This window comes from Fonsecaea pedrosoi (genome assembly GCF_000835455.1).
Source record: "Fonsecaea pedrosoi CBS 271.37 unplaced genomic scaffold supercont1.3, whole genome shotgun sequence".
In the NCBI taxonomy this organism is placed as follows: Eukaryota; Fungi; Ascomycota; class Eurotiomycetes; order Chaetothyriales; family Herpotrichiellaceae; genus Fonsecaea; species Fonsecaea pedrosoi.
In genome coordinates, this window is record NW_013550613.1 from 2250447 (window position 1) to 2263681 (window position 13235).

The following is a 13235-nucleotide window of genomic DNA, read 5'->3' on the forward strand; positions in this document are numbered from 1 at the left end:
AGCTCACTCCGAGATAATAGTCGTCTCCTCAGAAACTGTATCCATCTCCAACATGGCGCTTAGGGAAGACAAGAGTTCCTCCTCCGCCCAGTCACGATCATAATCTTCACCCAGAAACATCCTCGACGCCCGCTCCGCACTCCTCAACTCTTCAACTTCATCCTCCTTCAACGCCGAACATGTCGCCACTAGATCCTCCCCCTGTTGCGCGAGACGAGCTATTACGACCGCTCGCTCAACAATCTCTGCTGGAACACCGTTCATCGCGGCACACTGGACACCGTAGGACAGGTCGCTACGGCCCGGGCGAAGATTAAATAGATAGGTAACCTGACTATTATCTTCGTCGGCACAAGGGCTGTCTCTTTCATCGACCTGCACCTCCATGTGCGCAAAGGCGAGGTTCCCTGCTTCGCGGAAGAGGCCCAACTCGAATATTTCGTGAAAATGTGTAGCAACGAGCGTCTTTGGGGCTTGAGCTCCCAGAGAAAGCAGGTGATGGACCACTCCCGCAGCGAGCCCGGCCCCGTCAAATGTGTCGGTACCTTTGCCGAATTCGTCAATCACCAGCAAGCTCCGTCGAGTGCATGAATTCAAAGCCATGGCAATCTGTTGCATCTCGATCATGAAGGCTGATTGGACTTTGGACACGGTTTCCCGGGCGCTGACGCGCGTGAGGATCTTGTCGGTGATGCCAATGGTGGCCGAGTCGGCGGGGAGGAATGATCCCATCTGGGCCATGTATACTGCCAGGGCAACCTGCTTCTGATAGACCGATTTGCCCGAATAATTAGGGCCCGTCAACAAGATCATGCTGGGTCCTGTCGGATCAGTGTCTCTGTTTCCGTCTCCGTCTCCTCCAACTATCAAGGCGTCGTTCGCCACAAAGGACGGTACCGTCATCTCTTGGAGCAGATGTCTCCCTCCCTTGATCTCGATGATGTTGTCCTCTGTGATTCTGGGCCGACTCAGGCGGTATTGATGGGCGACGTGGGCAAAGGCCAACAAACAGTCTAATTCACCACAGATGTCAGATGCCGCCGTGAGCAGATCTTCGTCCCGAAGCACATTCTGTGCCAAGTCGTAGGCGATTTCGACCTCCATGTCGCAAATCGCGGAGTACAGGTCGCCGAGTTCGTGGTCCATTTCGTGCATCGTCGCGTCCTTGTAGTACATCTGGGCCGGTGTGGTGAACATCAGCTGCCACGCCAATTCTGGCCCGGCATAGACCGCCTGGCCCGTGGCCGGATCCCGTGGGACGGTGAGGTGGAAGCCAAGATGTGGCAGATAGGTGACGTTCAATTCTAGGTTGAGGTGTGGAGGGATCGTCAGCTGGATGTCGCGAGCCTTTTCGTTGAGGATGTCCTCCATCCCATCATAGACATCTTTTAACTGGTCCAGGTCTTGGTTCACGCCCCGGTTCACGACGGTGCGATGCTGGTCGATAGATGATTCGCGGTCAACAATCTCGTTCACCATGCGACCGATCCTCTTGAGGCTATGTCGGTCGAGCACCTCCGCGGCTCGGACGCACAACGGGAGGTGCTCCGCGCCCAGAGCCTCTCTGAGAGTCTCTGCAATATCGATTGCGTGGTAGCAGAAGCCCAGAAGTGATTCCCAGACTCCACCTTTGAACGCGTTCTGCTTGGCCTTTCCGCTGTCGATCCCCTTGTGAAGAAGAGTGACGGTATTCCGCATGTTTTTGACCCGACCTAGGCTCTTGCTGAGTTGGTCACGCACCGATTGGTTCTCCGGCCGGACAAACACTGAGATAAAATCGAGGCGAGTATTGATCAGCTCGATATCCTGAGACGGCCTCAGGAATGCTTGTCGTAGGCGTGCTTTTCCTTGGGGGGTTCGCGTATGGTGCTGGAAGAGGCCGTAGATCGACAGCGATTCTTTCCCCCCTGAGGCCCCAGGCCCTTGGTTGAACGCGTTTGGATGAGACTCTGGCTGGATGATTTGCAACGAGACAAGAGTGTCCCTATTCACGAGCATGGTCCCGTGGAGGCTGAACATTTCGAGTCGGGCAATGCGGAAGGTCTGGTTGGCATCTGGATCTCCTGGCAGGTAGGCAGCTGATCGTCTCCGCTGCAACCAGGAGATGATGGCACCAGCACAGCCGATGCTGATTTTGTTGTCGAGATTTAGTCGCGACGAGATTTGCATCAGCTTGCCCCGTCGCTTCGTGAGACCGAGATCTTCTGGCTCCAGCCTTTCGTCGTATGCCATGGAGTCGCCTGGGACGAGAAACTGGGTGGTAGGATTCTCTGCGAAAGAACAAAGTCCGATCAGCTTATTCAGAGCATCCTCGTAGCTAAAGTCTGGTGTCGGTCGTATCTCGATTTGATACGGGAGAGGCTGCCGATCGTCGTCTGCTTTGGGTCAGCTGTTGCTCCATGGTGTGAATGATACCGCCTTACCACTGTCCACCAGAGACACGGTTTGGCACAGTCCAGCATCGGCAAAGTCTGAAGTAGATTCCGCGCGAAGAGAGAGGATCACTGTTGTCGGCTGGAGGTCCAATTTCACTGCCATAGATCTGAGATCGTGGTCAACATGAAGGTCACACAGCTCATACATGTATCAACGACATCTGCGGCACCACCGACAACCTCTTCCATGCACAAAAGTCTCTCCTCGCCCGCAATGTAGTACGCACAACCTATTTCGCCTTTGCCCTTGATGTCGACAGCCATGATCACCTGCTCCAGAAAGTCCTCGTCTCGGGACACGGAGATGGACCTCTCTTCGCGTCGAGGGGAGAGATTGGAATGGATAGGGGTTGGACGATCATTCGAGGCAGCCTGGGATGGAGTCGCAGATGACGTTCTTCGATTTCGCCAATATCGAGAGGACTGGGTGCCCTGTTGGGCGGAGTGAGACCGAGATGTACCTCCGTTCGATCGTCCTCTAGCCCGGCCACGGCGGCTACTCCCTCGACGAGACGAGGAGCACCCCGCTGCTGATGACGGCATTCTGCAAGGATTAGTAGATGCACTCATATAATGGAAGAGAATGGCAAACTTTGAAGGGAATGGGATATGTATGAAGTGGCGAAGGCGTAAACGAGTCAGTGATGCTCCATTTTCGACTCAAGTTGAAACTCGGCAGGCAACAACCTTGCACCACGGTAAATTCAGTCATGTGCATTCGTATCCTCGTCTCTATACATGTGTTGTGTCTATCTGGTTAGAGGCATATAGATAAGCTGATAATCAACTCTGTACCTCAGCATCTTGCCAACCTCCTACGATGCGGCCACCTTCTGATCTCTTGACTCGACACCACAGCCCGACTTCCTTGTCAGTGATGAACTGCCATAACACCAAAGGCCAGCTTTTGTGACACGGCAAAGGCTCATAAAACTCTCTTGCAATTTCATAGACCTTGGGTAATCGAGTCCAAGGGATAGCTGGAAAGTCGTGGTGTTCGTTATGATACCCAACATTGTAAGTGAGAACGTTAAGCGGGCCGTAGTAAGAATATGTTTCAGGAATAGGTACATCTTTCGGAACCTTTCCGAGGTGCAGAGTGGATTTGGCAAAGACATAATGCTCTGAGATGAAGTGTGCAGCGCACGGGTGTAGCGAACCAGCCAGGAATGAACTCATGATCAAATAGGACAAGGCTTTCCAGCCCAGATACCGAACGATCAGAATATCGAAGACAACTTGAGCAGCGATGTTGCAATAGTGAATTGGTCCAAAGGGAATCTTGTACACCATCATCGGACGAATGGCGTAAAACAAGAGTTGAAAGGTGCAAAAGAATGCCTTGCCGAAGACTGAGTCCAAGAAGATTGCTTCAAGTGCTGTAGGGAGATCTGTGTCGACACCATCCACGCCCAACGACTTGTGATGGGTCAAATGGTACTGTCGAAACCCAGCCGAGTATGGTACCCCGATGGGAAGATTTGCGAAGATGGCCAGAAGTCTGTTGTAAATGGCGGTCCGGAACGCCAAATTATGGCTGATCTCGTGGATAGCGAGGAAGAGATTCTGGTTCGCAGTGGCGCCAACTATGTATGCCGTGAGGAAGAACCGCCATGAGAAAACAGGGGAGTCCTTGAGGAGATAGGCGCAGAAAACTTGTAACAAAACGACGAAGAGGACGACATATTTTGTCAGGGGTTCTGGACCGCACAACTGCAAGATTTCCTTGTGTGATTTTATGATAGCTTGCCGCCGTGTGCGGTGAGGTTCCTCCGTGTATGTCCAAAAGAATTTGTCTTCAGCAGATCGTTTTTTGTGGTCCAGCTCTTCCGATGTACCTCTGTCTTCGGCCTTGGTGGTGGTAGAGTAGTTTGCTCGACGGGCGCGACTTATGGACTGTGTCTCCGTCGCGGTAGACATCCTGATGCTCGTTCAGTTTGAGCTGCGCGGGTCTCAAAAAGATTGACAGGCGGTTGTCAGGAGTTGCAGACGAGATCGCAGGGAAGCAGATCCAAAGTCAAGGTCAGTCCGAGTACTTGTACCAAGTAGATGGGGTGACACCCCTCGACTAGACTATATATGGTTAGTCTAAAGTCACCATTAAAACAGCAATCAGTCGGTACGGATAATGCACTATGTTACCGTCTGTTGTACTGTAGATCCTAGGTACTAATCGAACACGTTTCTAACTTTCTCAGCTGAAGACATTGGGATTTGTATTCCTTGGTCTGGTCTATGGTAGTCGGTGCACATACGGGTGACCCTGACAGCGATACCGATACATCGTCAAAGTCTCGTCTCAGATCTATCTAGGTCGAGGATGTTTCGTGCTTGACTGGACCACCCTTGTAGCCTGAAGGGTTCTCTTTCTCCCGCAATCGCACTTCGAGAGGCCCTGTCACCTTCTCCTGGGCTGAACCTGCAGCCAGCGAGCCAGGCAACTTGCCTTCCGTTGTCTTGATTGGAGCAAAACCAATCACCTTCATCTTTACGCCAATTCAGTACAAGCCAATCGTGATGTCACCACGAATGCGGGCTGTCAAATGGACCTCTGCCTCTAGATCCAGTTTGAGGCCAACCATTAGAGCAGCGGGCTTGAGGTGACCATTCTCGTCTGTTGCACCCTTCAGCAGACCCCCTGTGAAGATGGAGTCAGCCACCAGCAGGCACACAAGGTACAGTGGAGAAGAGAGTGCAGGGGAAACATACCCGCAGGTTGCGACAGGTAATCCGAAGTTGGTGGCAATGGTAACGCTGATGACCCGTTGGCGCCGTTGGTCGTAGCCAGCGCCTTTCGCTGGCCTGTGGCTTGTCCATCTTCGCTGCCGCTGGAATACCCCTTGTCCGCGGCGTTGCCGTATGTAGCCCTGGAACGCAGTCAGAGTTTTGATTCTGCAAGAGACCTCGAGGAGATTTCATACGTAGCAGACATTTTGACGATATTGGAGGAAAGATGAATAAGGATAGGCTTGAGGTCAAAAGAGATCCGGGAAGATGGTGTTCAAAATTAGGCAATATTAGGACAACTGAATGCTTTTTCGGGTCGTACCAGACGACTAAGCAATCTATGAATTGGTGTCGTTGGTTTTGTTGTTGTTGTGATGAAGATGAAAATTTATCTCAGTAGGAGCGACATCCGATCATCTTTTATGTTCTCGTCGAAGCTGAGATATCGCCGCTCTGAAACGGCATCGACATACGGAGAACAGAGAAGCGAGCGACAGAGTCACGGAGTAAGGGGTTTCTGTTTCTGGAGTGTCCCATCACACATTTCAGAGGTGTCCCACTCCATCATTTGCAGAGAGACGAGAAGCACCTTGACTGGAGGACTGTGGCCTGATGAGTTCGTGAGCATTTCTACCGAGATGGGTGTGGACCGGAAACGGAGAGAGTCGCAAGGCTGAGACAGTTCAACTTCTTCTGGGACCTGAAACTCCCCCAATCCTTCATGTTCCAGACCGAATCCCCCAGATCTCGCCACCTTATGGTGTCAGAATAAGTGTGGCCTGACTGGGGGTTGGGATCCATTCAATGCACGACAGCAAATACAATAACAGGACAGTCATCTCCCAGCCATGGCGACTTCACTACAAGGACAAGGACCAAGTTGGCGGTCAAGGGCAGACCACCCAGCCAGCCTCTCGCGAAGCATAAAGGGGCGCCTCGATCCCCCCTATACTTGTATCCGCTCGCTACAGTACTTGTATCCCACAGATCGGGAAGAATCAGCCCACATCGCAACTCTGAAACCAGGACATACAGTCTCACGTGTCCGTTCGAGCGAGCATGGTCCTCTCCTTGGTCGTTGCGCTGATAACGTGCCCGGCAATGCTGGCGACGGCCGAAGCGATCCGTCAGGGCCAGTCAAAGGATAGACGAGAAGAACATCGCGCGCGACGATGCAATCTGGTCGCGACATGCGTCAAGGCGTCGAGCAGAAGTCAAGAGATTGATGGTCGCCGGATCGTCTTGCGAAATCACAAAGTGGGTGAGAACATTACTCTCCCTCTTCTCCCTCTCGTTGCACAGAGAGGAATTCCATGATTGAATTAAGTCTGCATGGTCACTAACGCAGATGACCGTCCAGCTCTACGTCGACAAGCCCGTCGCAAAGTCAAAAGATCTCTACAGTGACTATGATCATGACGACAACGACCAGCAATATGAACAAAGTGCAGATACATCGCCCTTCGGACATCCTTTCGCTGGATATTTCCTCCCATACCCCGATGCAAAGTATGAAGGCCTCGTATCGACAATCTCCGATGACCCGCCCATGTTGAACTGGATCTACATCGACAAGCACACGTACGAAGTCAAGTATGGTCTGCGGGTGGACGCTCAACCCAATATGACAGGGCCGTGGGACTGCACAAGGCAAGATCGCCGAATGACTCTGGACGGATGGGAAGGTTTTGTGGTCGTGGAGGAAGAGCGCGGGTTATGGGCGCTATATTTCGATTGCGACGATGACGGCCTGCGAGCAAAGGTTCCTGAGGGAACCAGAATATTGGAAGTCGAGTTGTGGAGGAGGGAGAAGAGATGGAAAAAGGACCTGGTTCTGCGACAGCAAGAACAGGGAAGACAAACCACTTGAGATAGTCAATAGAGGCACAAAGAATACTATCATATACCAAGGCTGACTGGAACCCAGAAAGTCCGTTCCTAGCGTTTTGCATACGCTGCAGGTCGAAGCACATAGTCGCAGATCTCTTTGTAGACTTGAAATGCACAAAGTTGAAACATTCCGGAATATTTTTCTAGGACTGGCGATGGAAGCGCTAGCACTGCTTTACGAGTTGCACACTCGTAGGAACGTGAAGCCGTCACAGTCAGAGGTGTGAGACTGTTAAACAATGTAAGAGATAATACACGTCGGTTGTTGGTCAACTCGGATGCGACATTCAGTGCTTCATGACCGAATATCATGCGCCGAGTGGCCTGATAGGGAGCAATCGGCCATGAAGAGATAATTACGAGTAGGATATCAGGACCCACAGCACGCCTCAGAAGCTGATGTTGTGCTCGGCAGCACACACTTTGGGCTTTCCATTATAACGTGCGATGGCTCGTAGAGACGGTGTTTAGCCACATCCAGCCAAGGACGATCGATATAATGCCAAAGAAGCGTTCCTCGTCTTGTCCTGTAAGGGATTCCAATCCATGGCACCTCAACCTCCCAAGAATTGCGCCGCTTTCGACTTCGGAGAAGACGAGTAAGTTTCAAAGAATGAGACAAACGAGAGCAAGCAATGGCGAATTGGCCAGACTGACTTGTTCGAACGCAGGGTCGTGACGAATCCACAAAGAACAGATAGTCCTGTCAATAACCTGCTCACGCACTTGGAGAGTGTCGACAAGATTCTTGTGTATGCGGTTGGCGCTTTCGACCGGTATTATATGTGTTGGCAGGACAGACAGGGAGGATATAGACAAGGTGAGTCGAGCAGCCACTCTGTTCGTTAGTTGAAGCCACTGTTGACTCGACCTTTCTTCTTTGAAGAGAGACAAGGGCTACCACGCGCGCTCGACGAATGGCTTTTCCCTCCCGACGGGTCAAGCAGAGATCTCGAGAGCCTCCAAGTCTCCCTTGGCCACAACGATGAATTCTTCGCTTTCGACCGGTACGAGCGGATATCGCATATCAACACCAACCTGCGAGAACACGTGGGCAGCAACCACCGGAGATCCCTCACACAAGTTGCGGTACCCACGGGCCAAACAACGACGATCCGACAAAAGGCACATACTTTCTCGCATTCGGATGATGTCCAAGAGCAAGATCAACAGCGTCCGTCAATACAACGGCGGCAGGTGCCCAAGCAGAGACTCAGACCACGGAGCATTGCAATAGCCGGGGTGATATCACTGAGAGCGTCGCATGAGAGGAATAAAAGCCAGGAGGACCGATCTTTGAAAGCGTGGCCCGGCATCTCAGGTGGGAGTCAGCGCCAAACTGCCACAAACCCCTCGTATTCAGACGCCGCAGTCCAGACGGATCCAATGCAGGACACGCATCAAGATGATCAGGAGGCTTCATCCCACGATTTCACAACGAAACTGAGGAGGTCTCATGTGTCTTCCATCTCGTCGCTGTCTTCCCTGCTTTCGGACAGTTCTTCAGCAACGGTAGATTCGGCCACTTCCCTCTCGAGTACCCATTCCTTATGCCCAAGGAACCCAGTCAGTATGGGGGTTATGAATCGATACTTCAGAGAAAGTCAGTACCGGCTTGGAGATGCTCTCATTAGAGCGCCCTCTGTCGGAATCGGTGCTCGCTAAGTGAGTGTCAAAAGGAACGGCAGCACCAGTGTTGATCATCAAGCATCGAAGAGAAATATTCTCGTCCTCAGCCTCGAAGTAGCATGGTCCATTCATACAGGACTCTTTCCCTCAAAGAGTTGGGGTGATGCACCCCGGTCACCAGTGAAGAACACTGTCTGATGCTCTCTTCGAAGAATGCAGCAGGCCAGCTCCGCTTGCGACATCTGTGTTAGCTTCTCAACGGTTTTGGGAGCGAAAATTGGGACACTGAGAGAAAATCTCTATAGCTTGGTCGGGTCTTTTGGATCTCTGGAGCTCCCGTGATGAGCAACTGATCCTTGAGATCTAACCTCCCAGAGGACCCCCCCTCTCATCTTGGACTTCTTACACATTCCTCCACCAGGATACATAGAATGTGGCCTCATTCCCCGTACCGACCGATATTTTCGCGAGGTGTCGAGAGCTGGCTAGGAAGAATTGAGGAATCCGGCGTCTCAGTCGAGTGACGAATCATGTGGTTTCTTGCGAAAGCATGAAATGGGATCTGGCACGAGGCGATGAATGGATGGCCAACAGGACCGACAGATCGCGCTGGGATGAGTTTGAGGCAGTGTTCCCCGACACGATGGCACCACCTTCAAAGTCTCCTATTTCTTTCAAGCTGGGTATACCTTGGGAAAGGGTTGCTTTCTCTACATGTCTCTCTCATAAGCTCTGAAACCCCGAATGCTACCAGGGCAATGGATAGATCCTTGTGTATGTCGGTCAGCGCCAGCCCACGTGGAAACGACACCAAAAGAAACCAGCCAGCTCAGACGCCTTCGCTATGAAGAATCAAGAGCCGCATCAAAGCAAACGCAAGCGGACCTACTTCACAATTAAGCTGGCACTGGGCACGAGCTTCAGGTCCTTCAGACTCTCCCCAAAGTACTCCCGATCGAAAACCTTTCTTGGAAAGTTCTGCGTAAAACTTTCGACATCCCGACCAATTTCTTCGGCTACAGCAGTCGCCACCTCGAACAAGGTTGTTCCGACAGGGAAAGTTTTCATAATATTGCCCGACGATGTCTGTAGCCTTAACCGTGTCTCTGTATACTCCGACGCTGGTTTGGAAGCTGCTGGAGCCGGTGCTGGAGGAGGTGCTGCAGCCGCAACTGGAGGTGCTGCGCCACTTCGCTCAGCCTTTTCCCGCTCTGCTCGCAGTCGTCGTTCTTCTTTATCGGCCGCGATCTTGGCTTGAATTCGCTTCTTCGCTTCAATGTCCTCTTGCCTCTCTCGCCTCTTCTTCTCGGCCTCCTTGATCTGCTCCTTGACCTTGAGTTGCTCTTTGAGATCTTCGGTTTCCTTGGTCTTCTTGCGGTTGATTTGTTCATTGCGCTTCTTGTCGACCTTGTCTTGTTCGGACTGGACTGCTCGCTTAGCGGCCAGTTTCTCCCTCAACTCTGCTAGCTTGGCCTGTTTCTCTTCCTCAGTCAAGGGGGCAATCTCTTCGGTCGACTCTGCGAAATCGGTATGGCCAGACTTTGATGCGTGGAATTCTGCCTGGGCGGTCCCTCTAAACTTTTTCCCGCATTCGTTACACACAAGGCTCCGTGCCTCCTCGGCTGCCTCTGCAGCTTTTGCCTCTGCAGCTGCGTCCTTCTCTGCCTTGAGATCTTCTAGAGACTTTGAGGAGTTTGCGTCGAGCCAGTCGATTGCGTCTGCCACTATTACATCGTTTGAGCAGAGTGAAGGAAGAGAAGATTTGGGATACTTACAACTACCTGTGCTCTTCAGTGCCATTTCACCGCGTTCCTTGTCAAAGCCCATCATGACCAGTTGATCCAGATCAGACGTTGCCATCGTTGCTTTCAGCGTAGTCTGGGAGGTTCCTGTAATGAGTGATTTGATCGGGTCAGGCTGGTGTGAACGAGGATGGAGGGGGGCGTAGTCTAATCTGGAAGTGGAGGATCTTTGAACAGGCGAGGAGGCTGTAGAAATAGCGGTTTAAGTGTGAGGGTGACAGTGAAGGTGAAGGCAGGGTAGAGAGGATATGGGAACACTGTTAGCGATTGTCTAGGTACACAGGCAGCAAACACTCAAAATGTTCGATAGCGACGATGAGGGTGCGGGGAGTTGGCGTGATTTTACGGAGGAATAAGTTAAAGTGGTTGATGCGGGACACTTTTCGGGCTGGGCGCGGGTGGATTGGCAGGCTCGCGAGTCGCGAGCCGCGAGCCTAGGTACAATTACTGAGCAGCCGCTTATACCCTATGAGGGCATCTTGGGTCCTTGGGTACGGTAGGGAGGCCTTGAACAGTTAGCGGGCTTTTGCCATCAGCGTCATCACACACTCCAAGTGCGTCCTTGGAGGCGCCATCCCCCCCCATTAATATCTGCAGCTCCTTAGTGACCCAGTCGCCAGATCCCCTGAGTCGGATTTGTCGCCTTAATCACCAGTAATCGACTTCCAGCCACTTCAAATCCCGAGTAACTGCGCATCACTCTGGTCGTCATAGGCCTTCTCCTTCCTTTACTTCGCTAAACTACTAAGTCTGCTGAACAATCCACTCAACATCTCTATCAATTTGACACGGTCTCAGCAATCCTTTACTTTAGCATCCTTCCATCGTCGTCTCTAAGAACCTCCAATTGCTATTCTCCTCGCCGTTGGACTGCGCATTGTTCCTGTCGACAATCTACCATGTCTGTAGATCTCCTGCCAGCCGAACTGGGCTTCCGACGTCAGTCCTCATACTTCTCTAACTCGACACATACTCACGCTTTGAGCAGGCCCTTTCAATCGCGAAGTTAGCGAGACTCTCAAACTTACAAATCCCAATAGCCAACCCGTGGCCTTCAAGGTACAAGATTTCTCAATCGGTCAACTGATTATCCGCATGCTAACAGATGGCAAATAGGTCAAGACTACAGCCCCTAAGCAGTGAGTTTTGCGCCCGAGAAAGAGAAAGGAATAAAAGACACTCGTCTAACAGCGGATCAGATACTGTGTGCGACCGAACTCGGGCATCATCGCGCCCAATGAATCCGTCGACGTTCAAGGTGTGATCTGACACTCTGGTATATACTCCCCGGCGCTGACCATGGTAGTTCTCCTACAAGCAATGAAAGAAGAACCTCCACTCGACGCCAAATGCCGGGATAAGTTCCTCGTCCAGTCCGTCCTCACTTCGGCCGATCAAGACCCCAACGTCACAACCCTTTGGCAGACGGTCGAGAAGACAGCCAAAGGATCCATCCAGGAGAGGAAGATCCGTGTCAACTTCCTTCCTGCTACTGCAGCTACCCCCAACGGCGTATCCTCTCATGAAGAGCAACCACCAGCCTATTCTTCCCCGACCCCGCAATTCGGCTCACCCGCTCAGCAAACCTCAACCAACGCGTCAGCCGCCGAGTCCGTCAAGTCATCTGTGACAAATGTTGCGGAAGCGACTGGCCTCACCGCTGCCGCTTCAACCGTTGCCAGCGCTGTTCCCACATCAAACGAGGAGCTGAAGGAACAGTTAGCAGCCGCAAAGGCTCAGATTCAAAAACTGACAAGCCAACTGAAAGACCCCCAAGTCCGGCAGCGAAAGGCACAGGAGGCGAATGAGAAAGTCCAGGCAGTGGTACAGCAAAGCCACGAATCAGGGGTTCCGTTGCAACTCGTGGCTGCCCTATGTCTAATCAGCTTCCTCATCGCTTACCTCTTCTTCTAGAGGGATTCAATCTACCTTGGATATTGGGATTGTTTGAAACAGTCAAGATATACCCTTTTGTGGCAGCGGATCGCGCCACGCCGAGACGAAATGAGACGAGGAGCAGGTACCAGTGGACTGTGTGGAGTTGCGCGCAATATCTGGGTTGTGCAGGATGTGGAAGTTTTTGGTGGTTTGCTTCCCGCAAGTTTTGAACTGGTCGGCAAGTGAGGTCGAGGATTGAAACCCCGAGAAAATATGTCTCACGGAGACGATTAATGGAGCCAGGAGCATACTGTGCGGAGGTGTGTATGGATTTTCCAATGTAAGCCTAGAACAAACATGGGCAGATCAACATTTCAGGTTCGAAGAGCAAAACAAGAACGAGTACAGTTCTGCCAATGTCTGTCCTTCCTTCTGCCGAACTTGCAACTCAGGCGTTTATTTCTATTCCAACATGTCTTTGGTTGGTGAAGCGGCAAGCCTTGACCGCAGACGCCTCTGGTTGACCTCGACATTCAACAAGCGGAAGAATGAAATGGGGCTGTTTACAGTTCGAACATTCCACCCCTATCTCTGAGGAAAAGAAGACTATTCGACTCCTAACTATGCACCTTTCTATTTCAAAGGACCCCGTCTTAAAGGCGATTTTGGGAGATTTCAACCCATCCAATATACTAGAAGGGTGTAATCGGAAACAAATCATACCTATGCTTTTACCAAGAATTGTGATGTGACATGTCTGAGCCTGTAGGCCGCTGAGTCCGCCTAATTCCTTCATCTGTTCTCGGCAGTGGTGAAAAATTGCCATAGAGGACCGGTTGGCATATACCGGCATATCCAGCTTTGCTAACATTTA

At 51.7% G+C, this 13235-nt stretch overlaps 7 protein-coding genes across 7 annotated transcripts; 3 read left to right on the forward strand and 4 right to left on the reverse strand.

Moving 5' to 3' along the window:
• Nucleotides 1-3: 3 nt before the first annotated feature.
• Z517_04726 (uncharacterized protein) lies at nt 4-2978 on the reverse strand (the record flags this gene model as incomplete). Its single annotated transcript, XM_013430054.1, has 3 exons — nt 4-2375; nt 2427-2531; nt 2582-2978. 3 exons carry the CDS (start codon nt 2976-2978, stop codon nt 4-6), a joined length of 2874 nt encoding a protein of 957 aa, XP_013285508.1.
• Nucleotides 2979-3218: 240 nt separating this feature from the next.
• Z517_04727 (uncharacterized protein) lies at nt 3219-4355 on the reverse strand (the record flags this gene model as incomplete). The annotated part of the gene is made up of 1 exon (XM_013430055.1): nt 3219-4355. The coding sequence occupies one exon, from the start codon at nt 4353-4355 to the stop codon at nt 3219-3221; it is 1137 nt and encodes a 378-aa protein (XP_013285509.1).
• A 578-nt stretch (nt 4356-4933) lies between these two features.
• On the reverse strand, nt 4934-5367 carry Z517_04728 (uncharacterized protein; the record flags this gene model as incomplete). The annotated part of the gene is made up of 3 exons (XM_013430056.1): nt 4934-5073; nt 5145-5302; nt 5357-5367. The coding sequence occupies 3 exons, from the start codon at nt 5365-5367 to the stop codon at nt 4934-4936; spliced, it is 309 nt and encodes a 102-aa protein (XP_013285510.1).
• Nucleotides 5368-6221: 854 nt separating this feature from the next.
• Nucleotides 6222-7032, forward strand: Z517_04729 (uncharacterized protein; the record flags this gene model as incomplete). Its single annotated transcript, XM_013430057.1, has 2 exons — nt 6222-6419; nt 6511-7032. The coding sequence occupies 2 exons, from the start codon at nt 6222-6224 to the stop codon at nt 7030-7032; spliced, it is 720 nt and encodes a 239-aa protein (XP_013285511.1).
• A 566-nt stretch (nt 7033-7598) lies between these two features.
• Nucleotides 7599-8717, forward strand: Z517_04730 (uncharacterized protein; the record flags this gene model as incomplete). Its single annotated transcript, XM_013430058.1, has 3 exons — nt 7599-7651; nt 7724-7872; nt 7939-8717. The coding sequence occupies 3 exons, from the start codon at nt 7599-7601 to the stop codon at nt 8715-8717; spliced, it is 981 nt and encodes a 326-aa protein (XP_013285512.1).
• An 849-nt stretch (nt 8718-9566) lies between these two features.
• Z517_04731 (uncharacterized protein) lies at nt 9567-10541 on the reverse strand (the record flags this gene model as incomplete). The annotated part of the gene is made up of 2 exons (XM_013430059.1): nt 9567-10405; nt 10457-10541. 2 exons carry the CDS (start codon nt 10539-10541, stop codon nt 9567-9569), a joined length of 924 nt encoding a protein of 307 aa, XP_013285513.1.
• Nucleotides 10542-11382: 841 nt separating this feature from the next.
• On the forward strand, nt 11383-12397 carry Z517_04732 (uncharacterized protein; the record flags this gene model as incomplete). The annotated part of the gene is made up of 5 exons (XM_013430060.1): nt 11383-11422; nt 11472-11542; nt 11600-11622; nt 11683-11741; nt 11790-12397. The coding sequence occupies 5 exons, from the start codon at nt 11383-11385 to the stop codon at nt 12395-12397; spliced, it is 801 nt and encodes a 266-aa protein (XP_013285514.1).
• Between the last annotated feature and the right edge of the window lie 838 nt (nt 12398-13235).